Source organism: Parambassis ranga, chromosome 22 (genome assembly GCF_900634625.1).
Source record: "Parambassis ranga chromosome 22, fParRan2.1, whole genome shotgun sequence".
NCBI lineage: Eukaryota > Metazoa > Chordata > Actinopteri > Ambassidae > Parambassis > Parambassis ranga.
In genome coordinates, this window is record NC_041042.1 from 15,362,149 (window position 1) to 15,380,316 (window position 18,168).

The following is an 18,168-nucleotide window of genomic DNA, read 5'->3' on the forward strand; positions in this document are numbered from 1 at the left end:
TCAGCCTTTATGTCAGAGTTGTGACTTTGTAGAGATTTTATTTATTTATTTATTTAATGTGTTCTGGCAGGGGGGGGAGAGAGGGGGAATAAAGAAAAAAAAAAAAAAAAACAACAACCTATAACGCTCAGCCTTTTACATTCGTGCCAAACTGTTCTGCAGACATTGTGTGTCACACAGGTAAATATATATCAGAGTGTATCTGCATTAGTATGTTGTTGTCCGTTCACTGAATGCCTGGGGATGTTCATATTGTTATTATTATTATTATGATGATGATGATGATGCTGGAAATCTGCTGGGAAATACTCACATTTAATATAAAAAGTAGTAGACAACACATTCCAGATCTGCTATAAGAGACACTCACTGATGTCATTTTAACCAATGTGGAGGCAATACTGTACCCTGTCAGACCAAACTCGGGGTATAAAAACAATATAGAGACACAGCCAGAGGTGCATAATGTTGTGTGATCCTTCTGTTGTTTGCAGACAAACAGCGCTCCCCTGATGTTATTTATCTGTATATGTGTTCTGTACGGTTATGCTTCTGGTACAACATTTGTTTCTCATGTTGATTTTACAAAACATTTTATGTCACACACACACACAGCCACTGTTTTTTGTAAATAAATCAAATGTGAGATATATGAAAAAGATTTAAAATCTGGCTCATGTGATGTTTCTTAGTGTCTAACATGGACTGTTTTTCTTGTCCTGTGATTCCTCTTATTGAGAAAAGAATTTAAAATCGTGCTGTGCAATAAATAATGACAAGGTGAGCTGAGGGTGAGGCGCCATGAAGCGTCCTGTCATCCATCTCTGTGGGGTTCTGGGAAGAGCCTGAGACTTTCCAGCAGCTGGTGCTCTGCCCCTGTCTGTATGTCACCATCTGACTGCTGCTGTCCTCACATGAACCACTCACCGCTGCTAATAAAGCTGCGAGAAAGAGGAGCCGCCGCATGCTTTCATGTCAGTGAGCTGCAGCCGCACATTTCCCATCTCTCCCTCATCACCCCCACAAGGGATTTGATCTGTGAGCCTTCCTGTCTCCAACCACGAGGTGTCTCCGTCTAGTGGGCGTGTAGGGGATAGGTGGAGTTGGACAGATGGAGTGGAATGAATATGAGGTGCTGGATTATGTGGTGGAAATTTTGAGAATCCACCTGGGTCACTGAGTTCTGGATGCCTCCACTGGTGTGTTTACATCAACTAGATAGAAAATTCAGGTCATGAACTGCTGACAAGAAATCGTGGAGACACTAATGTCAATAATGTCATATAATTTAAATATAGTAAGTATAGTCAACACATGTTCCACTGCCATCACCGAGCCCTGAAGCTGGCCTAAGGCATCAACTAATTACATGGCTGCTTAGGGCCCCACAGCCACCAGGGGGCCCATAAATGAAGCAAATTAAAAATAGGAAGTCTCCCTAAGTTCCTGTGTGCGTTTTGTCATCATTAAACATTACTTTGTATTTGTCGTAGCCATACTTTATCTAAGAGAGTTTACACTTTAAGCTTCAGAAACTCTAAAAATACCTTATGATTATTATATTATAAGCCCATCGGCAGACATTTATAAGTACTTATCAGATTCAGACCTAAGTTTGGAGGCATATATGCAAAATAAAAGTGTCTCTCCACTGTCCCTCTGTTATATTTAGGATTCATCATTGGGTCCTAAATCATATGAGGATGTAAGGATTGCAGAATCAATTATTGATTTATTTACTTTGTTGTAAAATGTAGCTTGGTGGTCAAACCAAAGGGGCAAAACCTGAGCAGCACTTTAAGGGGACGTCTGGGCCATTAAAAATGTCCCTTTGGTGTAACATTAATTTAGAAGCTAAGCATAAGCAGTTAGGCGCTACGCCGCAAACATGTATAAAGTTTTATCACTTAATGTCTTCATTTTAACTTCAGAACATTTGACATCATACTTTAATTATGAGTAAAAATGTAATGTGACCTTTGACCTTGTGACATTGTTTTACATCAGTCAAAGCTTCACCTCTCACTTTAGCCATCCCTTGGTTAAAAGACAGCAGCCACACCCTTTATTATGCATATGTTTAAGCCTTAATGTCGTCTTATATAAAATTCACCTGTGCCACACCATTGTCGTGAAATATTAAACAATCTAAAGACCAAAAGTGTAAATACACTGCTCAAAAACTAAAGGGAACACTTTAACATCACAGTGTAACTCCCAGTCAGTCACACTTCTGTGAGATCAGCCTGTCCAGTTAGGATCAACACTGACTGTGAATCAGTTTCAGCTGCTGTTGTGCAAATGGAACAGACAACAGGTGGAAATGAGGCAGTTATCAAGACCAGCCCTATAAAGGAGAGGTTCTGCAGGTGCTGACCATCTGCTCTCATCCTTTCTGCCTGATGTTTGATCACTTTTGCATTTTGTCAGTGCTCTCAGCCCTAGGAGTAGCATGAGGCGGTGTCTACAACCCACACAAGCTGCTCAGGTAGTGCAGCTCATCCAGGATGGTGCATCAATGAGAGCTGTGGCAAGAAGGTTTGCTGTGTCTGTCAGAGCATGGAGGAGATACCAGAAGACAGGCCAGTACACCAGGAGATGTGGAGGGGGCCGTAGGAGGGCAACAACCTAGCAGCAGGAGGAGCACTGCCAGAGCCCTGCAACATGACCTCCAGCAGGCCACTAATATGCATGTTTCTGCTCAAACTGTCAGAAACAGACTCCATGAGGGTGCTATGAGGGCCCGACATGCACAAGTGGGGCTTGTGCTTACAGCCCAACACCATGCAGGGTGACTGGCATGTGTTATTTTTTGAGCATTGTACATTTATTTCTGCTGTGATATGGCACTTCAAAATGGGGGAGAAGGACTTTATTTTGATTTTGGAGCCATCAGCCCAGCTTTGATGCCCCCGACAGCCCAAATACTGGTCCCTCCATCACTTCACCGAAGACTCCCACCAGCCTTCTACAACCGAGAAGTACAATGTGTTCAAGAGAGTGCACTGAGTTTAGTTTTAACACCTGCATGGCCTGGAATCGTGACAGACACGCGGAGGAGTGGGTGCTGTCAAACGCGGCGGGCTTTAGGACCCGCGGCAGCCAGCGCGCCGTCTGCAGGCCCCTGCAGTGAGAGCGGCGCATCTGGAAGAGAGCTGGCCGGCTGGGGAGGTGGAGGACGGGGAGAGACGAGGAAGGAGGCTCCGGGAGCAAGCGAGACAAAAAGGGTCAGGCCTGGGACCTGGGGAAAATCGGGTAACGAACACACAACGATTCATGCATCCAAATCCGTTTAACCCGGCACTGGTTAGCGCGCAGGAAGGGCAACCTTTATCTGAACAAAAAAAAAAAACACGTAAAGGCTCTGAGAGCGGAAGGCGCTCGATGGAAATAGCGATTTAGGGATTTTGCTTTTGGCAGATGTGCTGATTGGACATCAGGACGTAAACTTGACCGAATTTACGGCACAGAACCAGCATCGCGGCTGCTTAAAACACCGGCCTCATTAAGAGAAATAACGGGGGTTTATCCTTCAGTGGCCGTGGCCTGTAAAAGAGTCACAGTCCCCTGGGTCATATTGCAGACTTCCCATGCTGCACAAGACGTCCAGAAACTTTGCACTTTTAACGCATAGCCAGTTAAATAAGAACAAGACGTCAGTGGGGACGCGGTAATGTGAGACTGTGGCCTGATGTGCAGAGAATGCGGTGACACTGGGAGCCTGTGTGGCCCTATAATAAATCTTTTTTTTTCTCAAGATAACACGTTCTGGTTGTTGCATGCAATTATTTTCCTGGAGCGGGGACCTGACTGTGGCAGATCAGAACCGCCTGTCATCAATCTAGATTCTAACACTTGGGAGGATATTAAACACATCCTGCGTGATTGTGGATGATGTTTTTGTGCAACATTTGCACGAGTGCAACAGTGGCTGCGCAAGTAACTTTAACCTACTGAAATATTAATGCCTCCTGAACATTTGTGCTGCAGTCTTAACCGCCCTGGTTTTAATATTATTTGAAGCTTTATTGCAGTTATGATAGCAGGCTGCCATTTTTTAATGTCGTCTACTGCCATGGATCCATGTGGTGTAAAAAAAAGGGCCTGTGGGCTATTAGCCTATACAGTATCTATAGAAGCCTGTGCGGGTCCTATAGCTACATGAGGTGCACACACACACACACACAATAAAGCTCACAGTGAGGGAAGAAGATCTGAGGGAATGTACGAAGTTTGTGTTCAATTTTGTTTTTTTTATTTTTTTTTATCTTCCAGGAGAGAAGAGGGATCATCTCTCATTTCTTTATTTCTTTCCTTTTTTCAGTTTCTTTTTTTTCCCACCTCATCCACACTACCCACTGTCACACATTAACCCACAAGACTGTCCATGATGCCGTCCAACACTGTCACCAACACCCCTGCGTTCAAAGGGTCAGAGTTCACCGATTCACCTGGAGGCAGAATGGTAAGAAACACCAGGATGTCTCGGGGTTATCAGACCCTTAACAAAGGTTGTGCTCAGTTGTTGATTAATGTGGATTTAACAGCCCATCCCCTGCACAGTGCTGGGTCTGATCTGTAAATGAATATTCAAACCCTTGTCTAAAAGTTTCACACCATGCTGATTTGGCCAATGAGTACCAGGTGGACGTCTGTGAGGTTCAGATCAGCCATCTGTGGTGACATTCCCACATTATGGCACCGGTAGTGATTAGAGGGGAGTTACCGTAGCAAGAGACTTGCTTCACAAATAAGGAGATGAAGAAAAGTTTGGTTGAAAATTAAACTTGGTGCTCAGAGGAAGCTAAATGCTAGTTAGCATTGTTTTAGAAAGGGGTCTTTAAGCCCAGCTCTTTCCTTGAGATGTGGTCACTCACATTGGTCTAATCACATTGGATTAGCTGAGCATTTATATAGACCATTAAGCATTGTTAGTGTAATTCCTCTCACTGCCTGTAGGGGGGAGTTAGACATTCTGCACTGCAGCTTTAAAAGGAGTACAGCATGCATGTGAGTTGTGGTTTATAAAGTCACTTTAAAGCAGTCTCTCATTTTATTTTGAAAGGATTTAATCATTCAGTGGTGTCTGCTTCAGTCTTGTGCACATTTCTGCTGAACTGAATAAATATTCTGCTGCATTTTTACTGGTGAAATCCAGCAGCATGTGGACTGCCATGTCACCTTTCATGATGCAGACAGACTGATAATTACGCTCCCCGTGTAAGTGCAGCATCACTCCTGTGGCAGCGAGAGCAGCATCGCTGAGGAGGCGGCTGCGAGGTGCAGCTGTGACATTTGCTGTAGTAATGGATGGTAGTTGGTGACGTGGGCGTTGGCTGATGTAGGTTGTGTTGGAGCTGGAATGGCTCTACAGCTCTTTTACTGAGAGGGGTGGGGTGGTGGTGATGCTGGTGGTGGTGGTGGTGGGGGGATCTGTCCTCATCCTCGACGTTCCCATTACACAGTACTGCCCTTAGTCCTGTTGCCTGGCAACAGACATTGCCTTAAATAACCGGCTATCCAGACGGAAATAGTGCATAGATATTGACAATGTAGTAGGGTTCACTCCAGGCAACAACAAATCATATTTCTGGCTTTGCTGTTGTTGTGTTTTTTTTTCTCTGAAAATATTAGGCTGAAGCCGTGTGTGTGTGTGTGTGTGTGTGAAAATGGCGTGTTGTTTTCACTCAGTGTGCCTCAGCTCTCTGGTGTGGAAGTGTGGTGTGGGCTGTTCCTGCAGAGATAGCCAGGCACCGCTGAATTGTGTCATCTCTGTAAGTGGTTCCCAAATGAGCCTGCACACCAGGCTGCACTCAAAACGTGCTATTATCTATGCAAATTCTGCCGCCCTCGTATAAGGGAAAAACCGAAGCACCAGGCACTCTATTAGTGATCGCACAATGAACCGCAACCATGAGCAAAACATATCCTCTTACAAAAGGATGGATACCTTTTTACAGACCTGGTGACGACCTCTGAAAACGTCCCGTTAGAAATTCGTTGATGAATATTCTGTTAAGATTGTCCCAGATTTTCGTCTTTTATAATCCTTCGCCCATTAATCGCAGCATTTGATCACATCCATTTCTTTATGCAAATTAGTTTATCCCTCTGGGACGCTAACGCTTGATGGATTTATTCCATTTTAGTGGCACAGACTCTCAGGGTGTAGCACGGCCTGACTGACCTTCCACTGCCCACATTTATGAACATCCATCACCTTTAAATGAATTAACAACAGGCTTAATGACATTTTTGCATCATTAAAACCTCAGTGGCTGAAGGTGATTGAAATGACTGACGGTGCTCCCTCCAGTGGTGATTTCCGTGCATGGGGCGAGCAAAAATGGAGAAGAAGCTTGTTGCAAATAGATGTTTAATCCTCTGAACACTTAACAGTTCCTGTGTGTGTTATGTAAAGCCCTGCATGTCCGAGGAAACGACACATTTGTGAGAACTAAGCATGTCTTTTATGGCCTTTCTACACTGCGATTTTTAGCGATCTTATTAGACCATTGCATGACACACTATGCAACGTGAATCTAATGAACTTTGCTACGACATCAAGTTTAATGCGTGCACATTGTACGATGTATGATCATTTACTGAATCGCAGGCGATCACAGGATCCTCATCACATGAGGAGGAGGAAGACGTGGATGTGGAATGACAGATCGTAGCAGCTGTCACACTGCGAGTCAGTCATCCTAAAGTTCTGACACCACTATAGTTTTATCTCAGCTTGTCTTTGGTCGCAAGATGCTGACAATGGCCATCATGGAACCTGTCTCACAGTGCAACGTAAGACCACCGATTTAGAGCCACGACCAAAGATATCGCCACGATTCTCCTACGATGCTCGTCTTTCGTCTGCGACAGCCCAAAATCGCACAGTGTAAATCAGGCATTAGGCAGTATAATGAAATGATAAGGCTATGAACCACATGAATTTCTTTAAATATTGACTTCTTTAAATAGTGGCTTCTTCAGTTCTGCTCACTTGGGGGAGTGGCGAAATGTCTTCAAAAAACTAACTTTGAGACCAGTTGCCTTGATTTAAACTCTTGGAAATGTGTAGAACATGTTTCCTAGACAGTGAATAATTCAGGAGCACCACTTGTATAAATATATTTCAGCATTTGTGCACTTGTTACCTTTAAGTTTTACACACAACGCTGCACAAAATGTCTGCTGTTGAACCAAGTATTGGCAGATAATTGATGGTCACACCTGAACCAATCATGGCTTCCTCTTCACACAGAAAAATGCAGATTTTTTTTTGATTTTCACAGAATATTGTGCAGAAAGTTTATTTTTGACGTGTTTTTTTCTACACAGGATACGTAGAAACTAATTTTCAGCTTAGCTGTATATCTCACAGAACTGTAAACGCTCACACATGATGCATTCAAAAGGAGTATCAGGTCAAAGTCAAACACTCCTGCAGTGTTTAACCTCAGCCATTATTGGCAGTTAAAGTCATGTAGACCTTACAGTAATCTCATGTTACACTATGCCACAGCGCCTAAGCTTAAATTGAAGGTACTTAACAACACGTCAGCAGAGCACTGTGTTGCAGAAAGCCTCACGGTGCAGCTGAGAGCCCATTTATCTTCAGGGGTGGGGGGATCTCACATTCAATACTGAAGGAATTTAATAAGGACCCAGCCCTCCTCCACCCACCGCTGCAGATGTCAGGAATGGCCTTGCAATCTCATTTGCATTCAAACCTGGTGCTGGTGGTCCTATTCAGTCAATATTGGAGCTCAAAGCATCTACATTAGGATCATCTTTTCTTCCATCAACCCCAGGGGTACTTGGTGGTGGCGGACACGGGGCTTTGTTCATGGGGGATGGACGGTTTTATTAATCAAAGGAAAATTGCAGTGGGGGGAAGGTGGGGGTGGGGGGGGGGGGGGTCAACGTCTTTGTAATGGTGTCAAGAGGGGGGATTGTCTGCGGAAGGTCAGCGCTGCGTCCGCGCAGCTTTCACTTCAGACGAGTTCAAAGGGACGTGTCATTCACTTTCTATCTGTCTCATTGTCCACTCGTCCAAAGACACTCGAGAACCCGCTGCAGTCCTCAACATATGTCCAAGTGTTTTACTGTGCTGTGGTTTTGTGTGGTTTTGACTGTACGCACACAGATCTCATCCTTTTTATTCTTCCTTCTTCTGCTTCTTTACAGGGTGAGAGCACAATCCTGGACGTGGACCTGATGGCCGAGGAGAAGTCAGCTGAAAGCAGTGCCTCTTGTAAAGTTGGCAAGCCAGGCAGAAAACGCAAGCTGTTTCCTGTGAGTGTTGATCCGACGTTTCTGAACTATAAATTTCCAAAATAGCTCAATATGGCTCATGGGCTGGGAAAACACATCCTCAAAACACACTCAGGAGTTTGTTCTGTTTTGTTGGCTGAATGACAGGGTGGAAACTCTGGTTCTGTTTGCACAATTGAACCATGAATATAAGAACATGTATGCAAACATACCCAAAATATGTAATGTCTCACCAAGCAGGTGCAAAAAAACCTGTAAGACACTTACATTGACTTCTTTGTATTCATGAATAAACATCACACCGCCTCCCTCCCTCGTGTTCCTCAGACACAAACATCACTTCTAATCTGTTTGTGATGTCTTTTATAGGGAAAAACCTTGTTTTAATAATGACCCCGGGGCTAACATGTATCTGGTTGATGATATCATTTGCATAAATTTATGTTAATTCATTCTCACCCTACGATCCAACAAACTAAACGACAGATCAGAAACATATTTACAGACGGTAACAGACTGGGGGTGTCATGTGTCATCATGTAAGGGAAGTCAGCTGTCCTATAAAAACTCAATTAATGAAAGAAACTACACTCAGGATTCCTCAAGGAGGCGGCATGTTAGAAGAGATCACTACAAGAGGTGCAGTACTGCTTTTCACCTAGAAATAGCAAAACAGTTTGAAAGGATGAAAATGTATTATCCGACCTATATGAAGACACCCTTTAACTTCTACATGTAGATTCACTAAACTGTATCTGTGGTGGTATTTACCACTGCATGCAGCCATGTTAGGTTTTGTTTTCGACCTCTGTCTGTCTGAGCTGAGATCTCTGACCTCTGACCTCCGTCACGGGCCACATGTCGGTCACTGGGTCACTAATCTGTTGCGTAACTCTTTCAGCAACAGTTGTGTGTGTGTGTCTGCCTGCACACACTGCAGCCTCTTTTTCTAGCTGTGTGCTGAATATTAATAATGTCTGAGCTGCGGGTTTGTTGTGTTCATTCTTCATGTCAAACAGATTTACTGGAGAGCTACTTGCTGTAGACAATGATTGTTTGGTTTACAGTTAATTTGTTCACAGTTACTACAGCGATGAAGTCATTTCGTTTCTGTGGCCGGTGAGGAATGCTTTAAAGGCGGCTTGGGGAAGTCGTAGCTCTTTTTTTTTTACGATACTCTAAAACTTCAGTTGTTTTTTTTCCAAACTACCACACGTATCGATTGTTTTTAGGTCTCTGGGTCACATTAAAACCACATTGTGTTTGTGCGTCTGCAAGAATCAGATTTCAGGTTTGATCCTTAAGCTTCCAGCACATGATCTCAGTGTGTGTTTTGCTAAATATCGTCTGCCGGCAGATGCCTCCTGAGGCGTTGCTTAAACGCAAACTGCTGCATGAAAGCTGGTGTGCTGCTCTCATCTTCACTGGCAGTCTGATCTCACAAGGCATGCTCTACTTTCTGCTCCCACTGACCCTGTAATGGGATTGTCTCTGAGAATGTGTTTTTGTGGCTATTTATAGGCAGCAGCAGAGACTCTCACATTTCTTCAAACACATAAGAGTTGAAACAAATCTTTATCTAGGTTTTCTGTGAGCTTTGTTCAGTGTAGGAACTAAATGTCAGGCACAGCTAGAAGAAATAGCTTGGGCGTTCCAAGCTGGACGGAGAGAAAAACGTCTCCGTTGTCAAACAGCCGGCATTCTTGACATATTTCTGAGCTGCTGTAATGATGAATGCACGACTACAGGAAGCTCACGAGTGTACCTGATGAACTGTAATGTAATCCCTTCCTCACTTGTAAGTTAATGGCTGTACAGCAGATTTACTGGATCACCTTTGAAGTTTACAACTCGGGGCTAAATGGGAAACACAAACACAAATCACTGAGTAATAAGTGCAGGTTTAGGCTTCATGGTTGATTCTGTCCAGATAGATACGAAACGCATTTCCTCACACTGCCAGTGCCAACTGTTTCGCTCTTTTTTTCAAGCCGGCGGGATGATTTGTTGTACATCCTGAAAGGTTTTGTTTATTTCACAGCCAGCTACAGTATATATCCAGTGATAAGTCATAACTGCTGACGGGCACAACGCTGTTGTACACCCTGAAAACATCAAACTGCTACTGCAATAACAATCCCTAAGGCCTGATGGATTGCCAGGATGTTAACATTTCAACCTCCTCTTCCCCTTGCCTGCAGGTTGAGAGCTGCGGCTCCCTCAAAGACAGCGCTGGTGTGGGTAACAGCTACACTGGGGTGGGTAGGCCGTCCATGGCACAGGTCCACAATGGAGACATGGGCGGGCACAGAGAGAGGATGTCCGATGCCTGCTTCTCCAAACAGGAGAAGAGGGAAGTGGAGAATGGGTTCCCCAGAGACCCTTGCTTCTGCGGGGCAGAAGACAGCTCCCAGGGTCAGAGCCTTAGTCCTTCCCAGGAGAACGGATTCCTGTCCAGCCGGGAAGAGCAGGACTCCGAGAAAGACGACAGCCTGATGACAGCGCGCAAGAAACGAGGGAGGCGGAAACTGGAGCGCCCGACAAAATGTGAGTTTGTTTGCTCCTGGCAGTCGACTCGGCTATCTTTTGATCAGCTCATGTGACTAGTGCAAGATGTTGAGAAGGGGGAACTGTGAGGGGAGGTCAGCCTGAACGGGTCTGCAGCTCCACATGCAGAGCATGGGACTGATGCTGCCAGGATTAGTACCACTGAGGCTGTCGTGTTCATGCTGCTGCTCAGTGCAGCGAAGAAAAGGATCGATATTTATTCTGGACATATTATCCTGAAATTTATACATGCTAAATTACAGTGTACAGTCAGACTGGTACATCAAAGGTGGGGGGGGGGTCAAACAAGTAGTTTTTAAGAGGGAGATCAGTCATATCACTCAGACCCACTCTCTGGCTCTGCCACGTGCCTTCCTTGCCCCCCTCTCGGCCACAGAGAGACACCAGCCGTGACCTTGATGAGGAGTGCAGTCAATAAATCGAGGGGTGGAGCAACTCGTCTCCTGGCAACAAGCCTCTGTTGGGAGCTGGCAGGTCCCTGTTGCGGCCGCCTCCCTGTCGGTGGCCCTGCCAGGTGGATGGCGTTGTGCCCAGAACTCTTTACAAACTGAGTCTGCACTCTGTATTCACCTGATCTCACTTCCCAGCTACAAAAAACGTGGGATAACCCTGTTTGCTGCAGGTATAGAAGGCTCAGAGATGAGTTTTCATTTGTCGTTCATTACGCAGCAAGTTTTAGGGTGTAAGTGACAAAGGTTGTTAAAGGGACATTCCTCCGATTCAGCTAGCTGTGAACACGGTGTGTTCAAGGAGATGACAGATGAGAGCATTAAGGCTCAGTTATCAGTGAGGTTTTTCTCCTCTGATTAGTCTAAGCATGCCTCTCACTGAGACTCCAACCCGGAAGGAGAAACAACAGAACACTTCCTCTGACTGCTGACCACAGTTTTGCTAACGCTGTCATTTGATGCGGCTGTTGCTATTTTTAGCTCTCTATTGGTACTAAGATGTGAACACACTGACACTTAAAATGCAATGGTGACATCTCACCCAGTGTGTTAGAAAAAGGGAAGTCCTGAGAGTCTTCTATGTCCAAATACATATTCAGATTAGACATTTAGAGGTTACATGCAGGACTGTGTTGCTCAGTGTGTGATATTTCATGCTATGAATGCACTGTGTGCAGGTTAGCTGGCATTCTCGCACCTTTTTTTTTTCAAATTGAAATTTAATTCGCCACATGTCTCCATTGTAGTGACCTGAGTTTAAGAAGTGATCATTTGGAACCACTACACACTGCTGCGTCTGCATGATGTATAGACTTCCTTCAATGTAAGCAAATTTAAAGGCGTCGCTAAAATGTACATGCAGGGAGATATTAACGCTGTAACTAAACACATCAGAGGGCCTCACAGAGGAGAGTCCTTGTTGGGAGGCAGTGTGGTGGATCGATAGTCAGCTAAACAGGGTTTCTGTTATCCATCTGGAGGGCACAGGAAGGATTTGAGCTCCGGCTGGAGTGGAACTGATGCCCAGCAATACTAGAGCTGGAACCCGCTCAAACTGGCAAGGTATACTCTCTGTGGGCAACATTAGCCAGCTCCCCCCACAAACCCAGTGACCTTGGAAGGCCGCATGCCTCACCGATTTGTTATATAGTCACTTATTTCTGATGAGGACGAGGAGCAGGGAGAGGCGTGTGAGGGTGGGGGGTGCATGGGGGGGGGGGGTGGGGGGGGGGGCGCAGATACACATGGAACCAACTTGAAGAGGCTGCTAAGAGAGCAGGCCATTGTTTGGACAGGTCTGTAGGGCACTTCACTGACAGCCCAGTTTTGGCCATCAGAGGCCGTCTTCAGGCTCTCAGGCCATCGAGTGTTATGATAGTGTTTGGGCTGGGACTCAGCAGATAGTCATGTTTACTCAGGCTTTGCCATTGTGCTAATTCAGGTCACAGCTGCCCGAGTGATGTGTGTAAACTGTGCTGTGGTGTCACATCACTTGCTCACGTTCAAATGAAACCGTGTTACAGTAACAGCAGAGCGTTGGGCTCCTGTAATGAAGCTGATCTTGGCTTCTTCTGGTGTTTTTCTGCTGATGCTGCAGGTGAAAAACTTTTCATGAATCATGAATTCTGACTGCCGCTGCAGTGTTTCAGTTGGTTGGCGTCCATACTCCCTGGCTAACCCCCCTTCGCTGCTCCGCTGAACACGAGCAAACAATGCTGTTTAAGAATGAATAACATGCCCTTGTTGTTGTGGACCCCCACATCTTAAATCACGGCCAAGTTAATAGCAAATCCCAACTGGAGCTTTTACAGACATTTTTATTAGACTGTGGTTTCAGCGCACGTTTCAACAAATATTCTCAGTGCTATTTTGGTGAGTAAGTGTAGTATGGGGTGGTTAAATTACAGTTATAAACTGCATTGCATAACGTTTTCCTTTTAAAATGTAACAAAGTAGAAATATTTAGGGACCAGAGAGGTTGCACTGCACTGAACCCGATCCCAGGCTATGCCCAGGATAAGCTAAGGGACTCAGGGTTCCTTTATCTAGTCTGTCCCTTAAGGTTCTGTGGATCGAGTTAGCCTGGATCTTCACCCCAGATCTGTTTGAGAACATATAGTCTACATACGGAACATAACTCTGAGGATCACTGGACCACACATGCCCTTCTGGCGCGACAAGGCTTTGACCCTAGAAGGGTTCAAACAATAAATACCCCTAAATCCTGCACATTTAAGGTTTGAACACATACTCGAGTAAAGCACAGTAAGGTAGAAGTTACTTGGTTGTCATGGTTGTTTTAGGGACTTCTTGTGTGTGACGGGCCTCTCCACTATCAAAGAAACAGTAACTCAGCTGCAGCAGAGAAGACACTCATGTCTTGATCCAGCCGGGGCTTCAGAGATTGGCAGGGAGATTATGTACGGCCCCAGAAGTGAAGCAGTATGTTGTTGCCTTTACCGTTGAATGTCAGCAGCAGCATAGGGGAGGGGCTGGCCGCTAATAGCAGCCAGCTGTGTGTCTCATAAAGAGGGGATATAAGGTCAGATGTATAACTTTTGCCAAAGTAAACCTGGCCGCTCTCCACCCTCATCATAACCTGGGCAGCGGCTGCAAAATCTCATATGGCACCTGAGCGCACAAGCTCCTGTGATCCCAGACGATTTTCAACTCCGAGCACGCAGCAAAGTAGTTTCCTCACAGCCGGGACGTCTCAGTGGGTTTATTAATCTGACCCAAATTTGATCAAACACACAGTTAATTGGATGATATGGAGGACGAGACTAATAAATGTGCCGTATGGTTTATTGATGAATGAGAGGGCACTTAGGTTTAACACAGATACGTGGAGAACCAATGCCCGTTCCCGCTCTCCCATGAATGATTCAGGCCATCCATTGTGTTGCTGTCTTCTCTCTAGATGTGGAGCACAAGGAGGAGGACAGGAGTGATGCAGTCAAGACCGAGGTAAGATTTCTGCTCTGTTTGTGTCTTTGTTCTCTGGCTGATGTAACTCTAAAGGTGTCTGGCACAAGTCGCTGGCAGCTTCCTTTTTTCTGAGGTTAAATTACCTTTCCTGTCTCGCGCTGTGTTACCTCTGCTCGCCGGCATGACAGATGAGCCACGATGCAGAAGTGAAAGGTTTCTTTTTTTTTTTTAATATAGGTAGTTTTTGTGGAAGTAATACCACGTGGGTTCTCCTCTGAATTCATCTTATTGGTGTGTTTCCCCTTAGTGCTGTAGCACAGTTTTTCTTTTGTCTTATTTGGGATAAGGGGGACGTAGGATGTGTGGATTAATGCCAGTGCTCAAAGTTAGATGAGCACATCAATCCCATTCTAATCCCTGAGCCTGCAGTCAGTTAGCTTAGTTTAGCAGAAAGACTGCAAACAGGGGGAAATATCTGTACTGTCACATCCAGATCCTTCAATTTGTACTTCCATCTCGTCTCTTGTGCAGTACACAAATGTTTCTATTTGCAACATAATGCGTTGTGCAGGAAAATGCAGATCTGCTAAGCTAATGTCATGATGTTTCCTGCACAAAAGAGTATAAAGTTTATTGACAAATGCAGAGTCTGACCTATCAACATCTTGTGAGAAGTGCTGGCTGTTGTAGCTGTCCTTCAGGCACAACAAGGGGCCACGGTGATGACGAGAGAACCAACTGTTTGATTGTAAACACCTTTTTTAATTTGCTAATAGTTTGCTGGAATTAGAAAAAGCGTCTTTTATTTACATCATTTTCTTACAAATACAGCAAAAATCTGCTGACACGCTAACTACTAGCTGCTTCTTTCAAAGTTTGGCTTGAGCTCGGCAGCCTGCAGCAGTTTGTGAAGCGGATCGATGGACCGACAGGTGGTTCATCCAGTCCTCGCTGCCATTTTTAGAAATTTAAAAATCCGTCGTAGTCCTTCTCTTCTTCTACACTGTAAGGACACAAGGATCCAAAGTGATTTCTGACCTCTGTGTTATATGCAAGACCTACAACTTGACCACCATATGCTAAGATTTGCTTCTCTAGCCACAGTGCACATTCATACATGTGTGTATCGCATAAAAAGCCAAGCTTTCATGCTAAGCTAATCAGCTGTTTTGTTCAATAATAGCTTCGTATGACATAGATCTGTTTCTTTGAGCTTAAGTCTTTGTTGCCACAAATGACTGCGCTGGAAGTAAAATGTATTTTTTCATTTGTCAAAGATCCAGAAAAAACCAGGAAGTAGTCCTGTTGCTGTCGGATTTATGAAAAAATGGTACCTAATGGTGTATAAAATCTGAAATATCAAATACACTTGGGAGCCTCTCGTATCACCTGGTGGCCTTGAGGCACTGTTGCCATCAGACACTGTGGCATCACTTCCTGCTGCCCACCTATTACCATACAGCACACCAACATGAGATGTGAGATTGGAGCTAGACGACACTTTTTTCCCACAAATCTGGATGCTTCAAATTTTTAAAAAAACGAGTAGCTAACTTTTTATTTTATTTTATTTTTTTTTATTTTTGAAACCTTAAACAGGGAGGTCGAGGCAGGCCACGAAGGGGAGTTGGTTGGGAGATCAGCCTTCGTCAGAGGCCCATGCCCAGAATAACCTTCCAGGCTGGTGACCCTTATTACATTAGCAAGCGGACCAGAGAGGAGTGGCTGGCCAAGTGGAAGATGGAGGTGAGTACCCCAGCTCTGTCCCAGCCACCGCAGACAGCAGCATGAGTGACAGGGCGTCAACCGAAGCTGCCAGATAGGGGGGCTTGTGGTGCATTCACAGCCAAGTGTATTTGATGGGTCATTTGATATCTCATGAAGGTACCATTTGTTTCAGTGGAGTGTCAGTGCGTTGCATTTCGTGGCTTTGTTCTGGTCTATTGTATGAGCGGAGGAGAAATCCCACACAGCTGTGTTATAAACATCTGCTTCGACATGATTCACGCATCCTGGACGAACATGGTGCGTTAAATTTAGATCGGCTTTTGATGTCGTGAAGATTTTATTTTGGATTTAAAGGGTCAGTTCAGTTCTGTCTTTTTCCTGTTGTGGTTTCTTGTGACAGTTTTACTACAAAGATATGTGGCAGAGCAGAGAAACAGGAAATTGATGATGTCCTGATGATTTGCTTGTTAATCCGAGTTAATCCACACATGTGTGTATGGATGATTAGACCAAGTGTGAGTCAGACTCACACCTGACTCACACGCATTCTTAAAGATCATAGCATGAATTTAACCCTGATGTTGCTCACTCAGTCTAGATTAAGTACAACCTTTGGTAGCATTATAAAGTGATGCCACTTCATCTGTTACATACAGAGCGACTTTAGAATCAACTTCTGTTGCTTCTGCTTCTCCTGCCTCCCTGTGCTCTCCTCTGGAGAGGGCTCAGGGAGCGGCAGTAAAAGTGTCTCCAGGGAGGAAATATTGCCAAATTAGCAGGACACGCCGGGGTCCTACAAGTGAAATCTCGTGAAATACGAGCCAAGTCTGTGTGTGTGTGTGTTTTCTGTTGTTTTTTTTAAAACAGAGGTGGATTCTCTTGAGATTTAATGGGATTTGCAGGATGCACATTTTGAGAGTATGTTGTTAGCTATATGTTTTCTTCTTGGCATCAAAGCCCTGTCCTGAGGATAGTTTTATGAGCACACTGTTGCACACTCCTGCTGCAGTAACAACATGGTGGCTGAAAGGGTTACGGCCGTCTTGCACTTTCCCTCCCTCTCTCTCTCTCTTTTACGTGCCTTGTGTTACAGTGGACCTCTCCGTCTCTCTCTCTCTCTCTCTCTCTCCTTCTTCTCTGTTTTTCCCTCCCCCATTCTTCTCCTGACCCCTCCCCCAGCTATGGAAATGAACTCTGTGCTATGGATATGAGGGTGAAGATGAGGTTTGCAGCAAATTTCCAGCCCTGCTTGCAAGACAGCCTCTTGGCTTGTCGCCAACATTTTGCAAGTCCTTTCTAGCCAACCAGAACTCCTGTTGGCAATCACCTGACCCTGAATTCCCAGACAAAGAAATGTTCATGCTTTCTTTTTTTAAGCGATCTCTTCTACCCGGAGAGTGGGGGTGAAAAAAAAAACTTCCAGCCCCACACACTGGACTATGAGGGTTGCACGCTGGCGTGTATGGGTATGTGCACTGCATTGTTTGTTTGATAACACAGGGGGATAGTGTGCATGTGTGATTAGACCTGCTTACGGCGAGAGGGAATATGCTGACTTCAGGTATTTGCAGGAGAGTTGTTGTGGACCATCTGCCATGCACGGCTTAAAGGGAAACGTCTCTTTAAAAAAAAAAAAATGGGGAAGAGGGAGCAGCCTTTAGTCGTGTTTGGTTTTTTTTGTGGGGGGGAGAAAAAAAAGTTGCTTGCATGAAAAAAGTTTTTTCCCGCAGGGTGAATATGTTCAGAAATGATTTCCTGCTTCAGAGCAGCACCTAGAAATCTCTGTGTAACCTCATGTTTTAGAGTCCAAATGTATTCAAGAAGTGTTTTTTTTTCAGAGAGGGAGCCTGATTTCCACTTACATAACATTTAACCGGGAAAAGGGTGAAGTTGTTGTGTAGGCCTCAAAGCCTTTTCCTTCCTATCTTTGTGCACTTTGTTCTGTTTGACTTCAGCCTTCAGGATTTACTGTAAGAACAGTAATTTAATTACTTAAAAAGATTGTAAAGAGCTTTGGAGTAACCTGAGCTGTCTCTTCAGGGAGCTTTTTTAACAACTCAACTTCTGGATTCATGGAAGGGGGGGGGCATTCTGTTTATGTATTCATGGCTGACTCTATAATATTCCTAATTATCTCTTAAAAGGACGCAATACAATGAGAACCAGATGGCCTCTTTTATCGTGACCCCCCCCCCCTCAAGGCCACTCATGAAATGCTCAG

General features: G+C 44.8%; 1 protein-coding gene across 5 annotated transcripts in view; it reads left to right on the plus strand.

Moving 5' to 3' along the window:
• Positions 1-3,153: 3,153 nt before the first annotated feature.
• The window catches only part of dnmt3ab (DNA (cytosine-5-)-methyltransferase 3 alpha b), a 28,004-nt gene continuing 12,989 nt past the window's right edge, over positions 3,154-18,168 (plus strand). Inside the window, exons 1-6 of one of the 5 annotated variants that reach the window (XM_028394644.1) lie at positions 3,154-3,255; positions 4,276-4,465; positions 8,188-8,295; positions 10,476-10,821; positions 14,212-14,258; positions 15,819-15,965. In XM_028394644.1, the coding sequence (XP_028250445.1) occupies positions 4,388-4,465; positions 8,188-8,295; positions 10,476-10,821; positions 14,212-14,258; positions 15,819-15,965 (726 nt within the window). In that variant the 5' untranslated portion in view covers positions 3,154-3,255; positions 4,276-4,387. Of the gene's footprint in view, positions 3,256-4,275; positions 4,466-8,187; positions 8,296-10,475; positions 10,822-14,211; positions 14,259-15,581; positions 15,698-15,818; positions 15,966-17,288; positions 17,414-18,168 lie in introns of those variants that run through there. The other 4 variants (XM_028394645.1, XM_028394646.1, XM_028394647.1 and 1 more) reach the window with 4 other exon arrangements.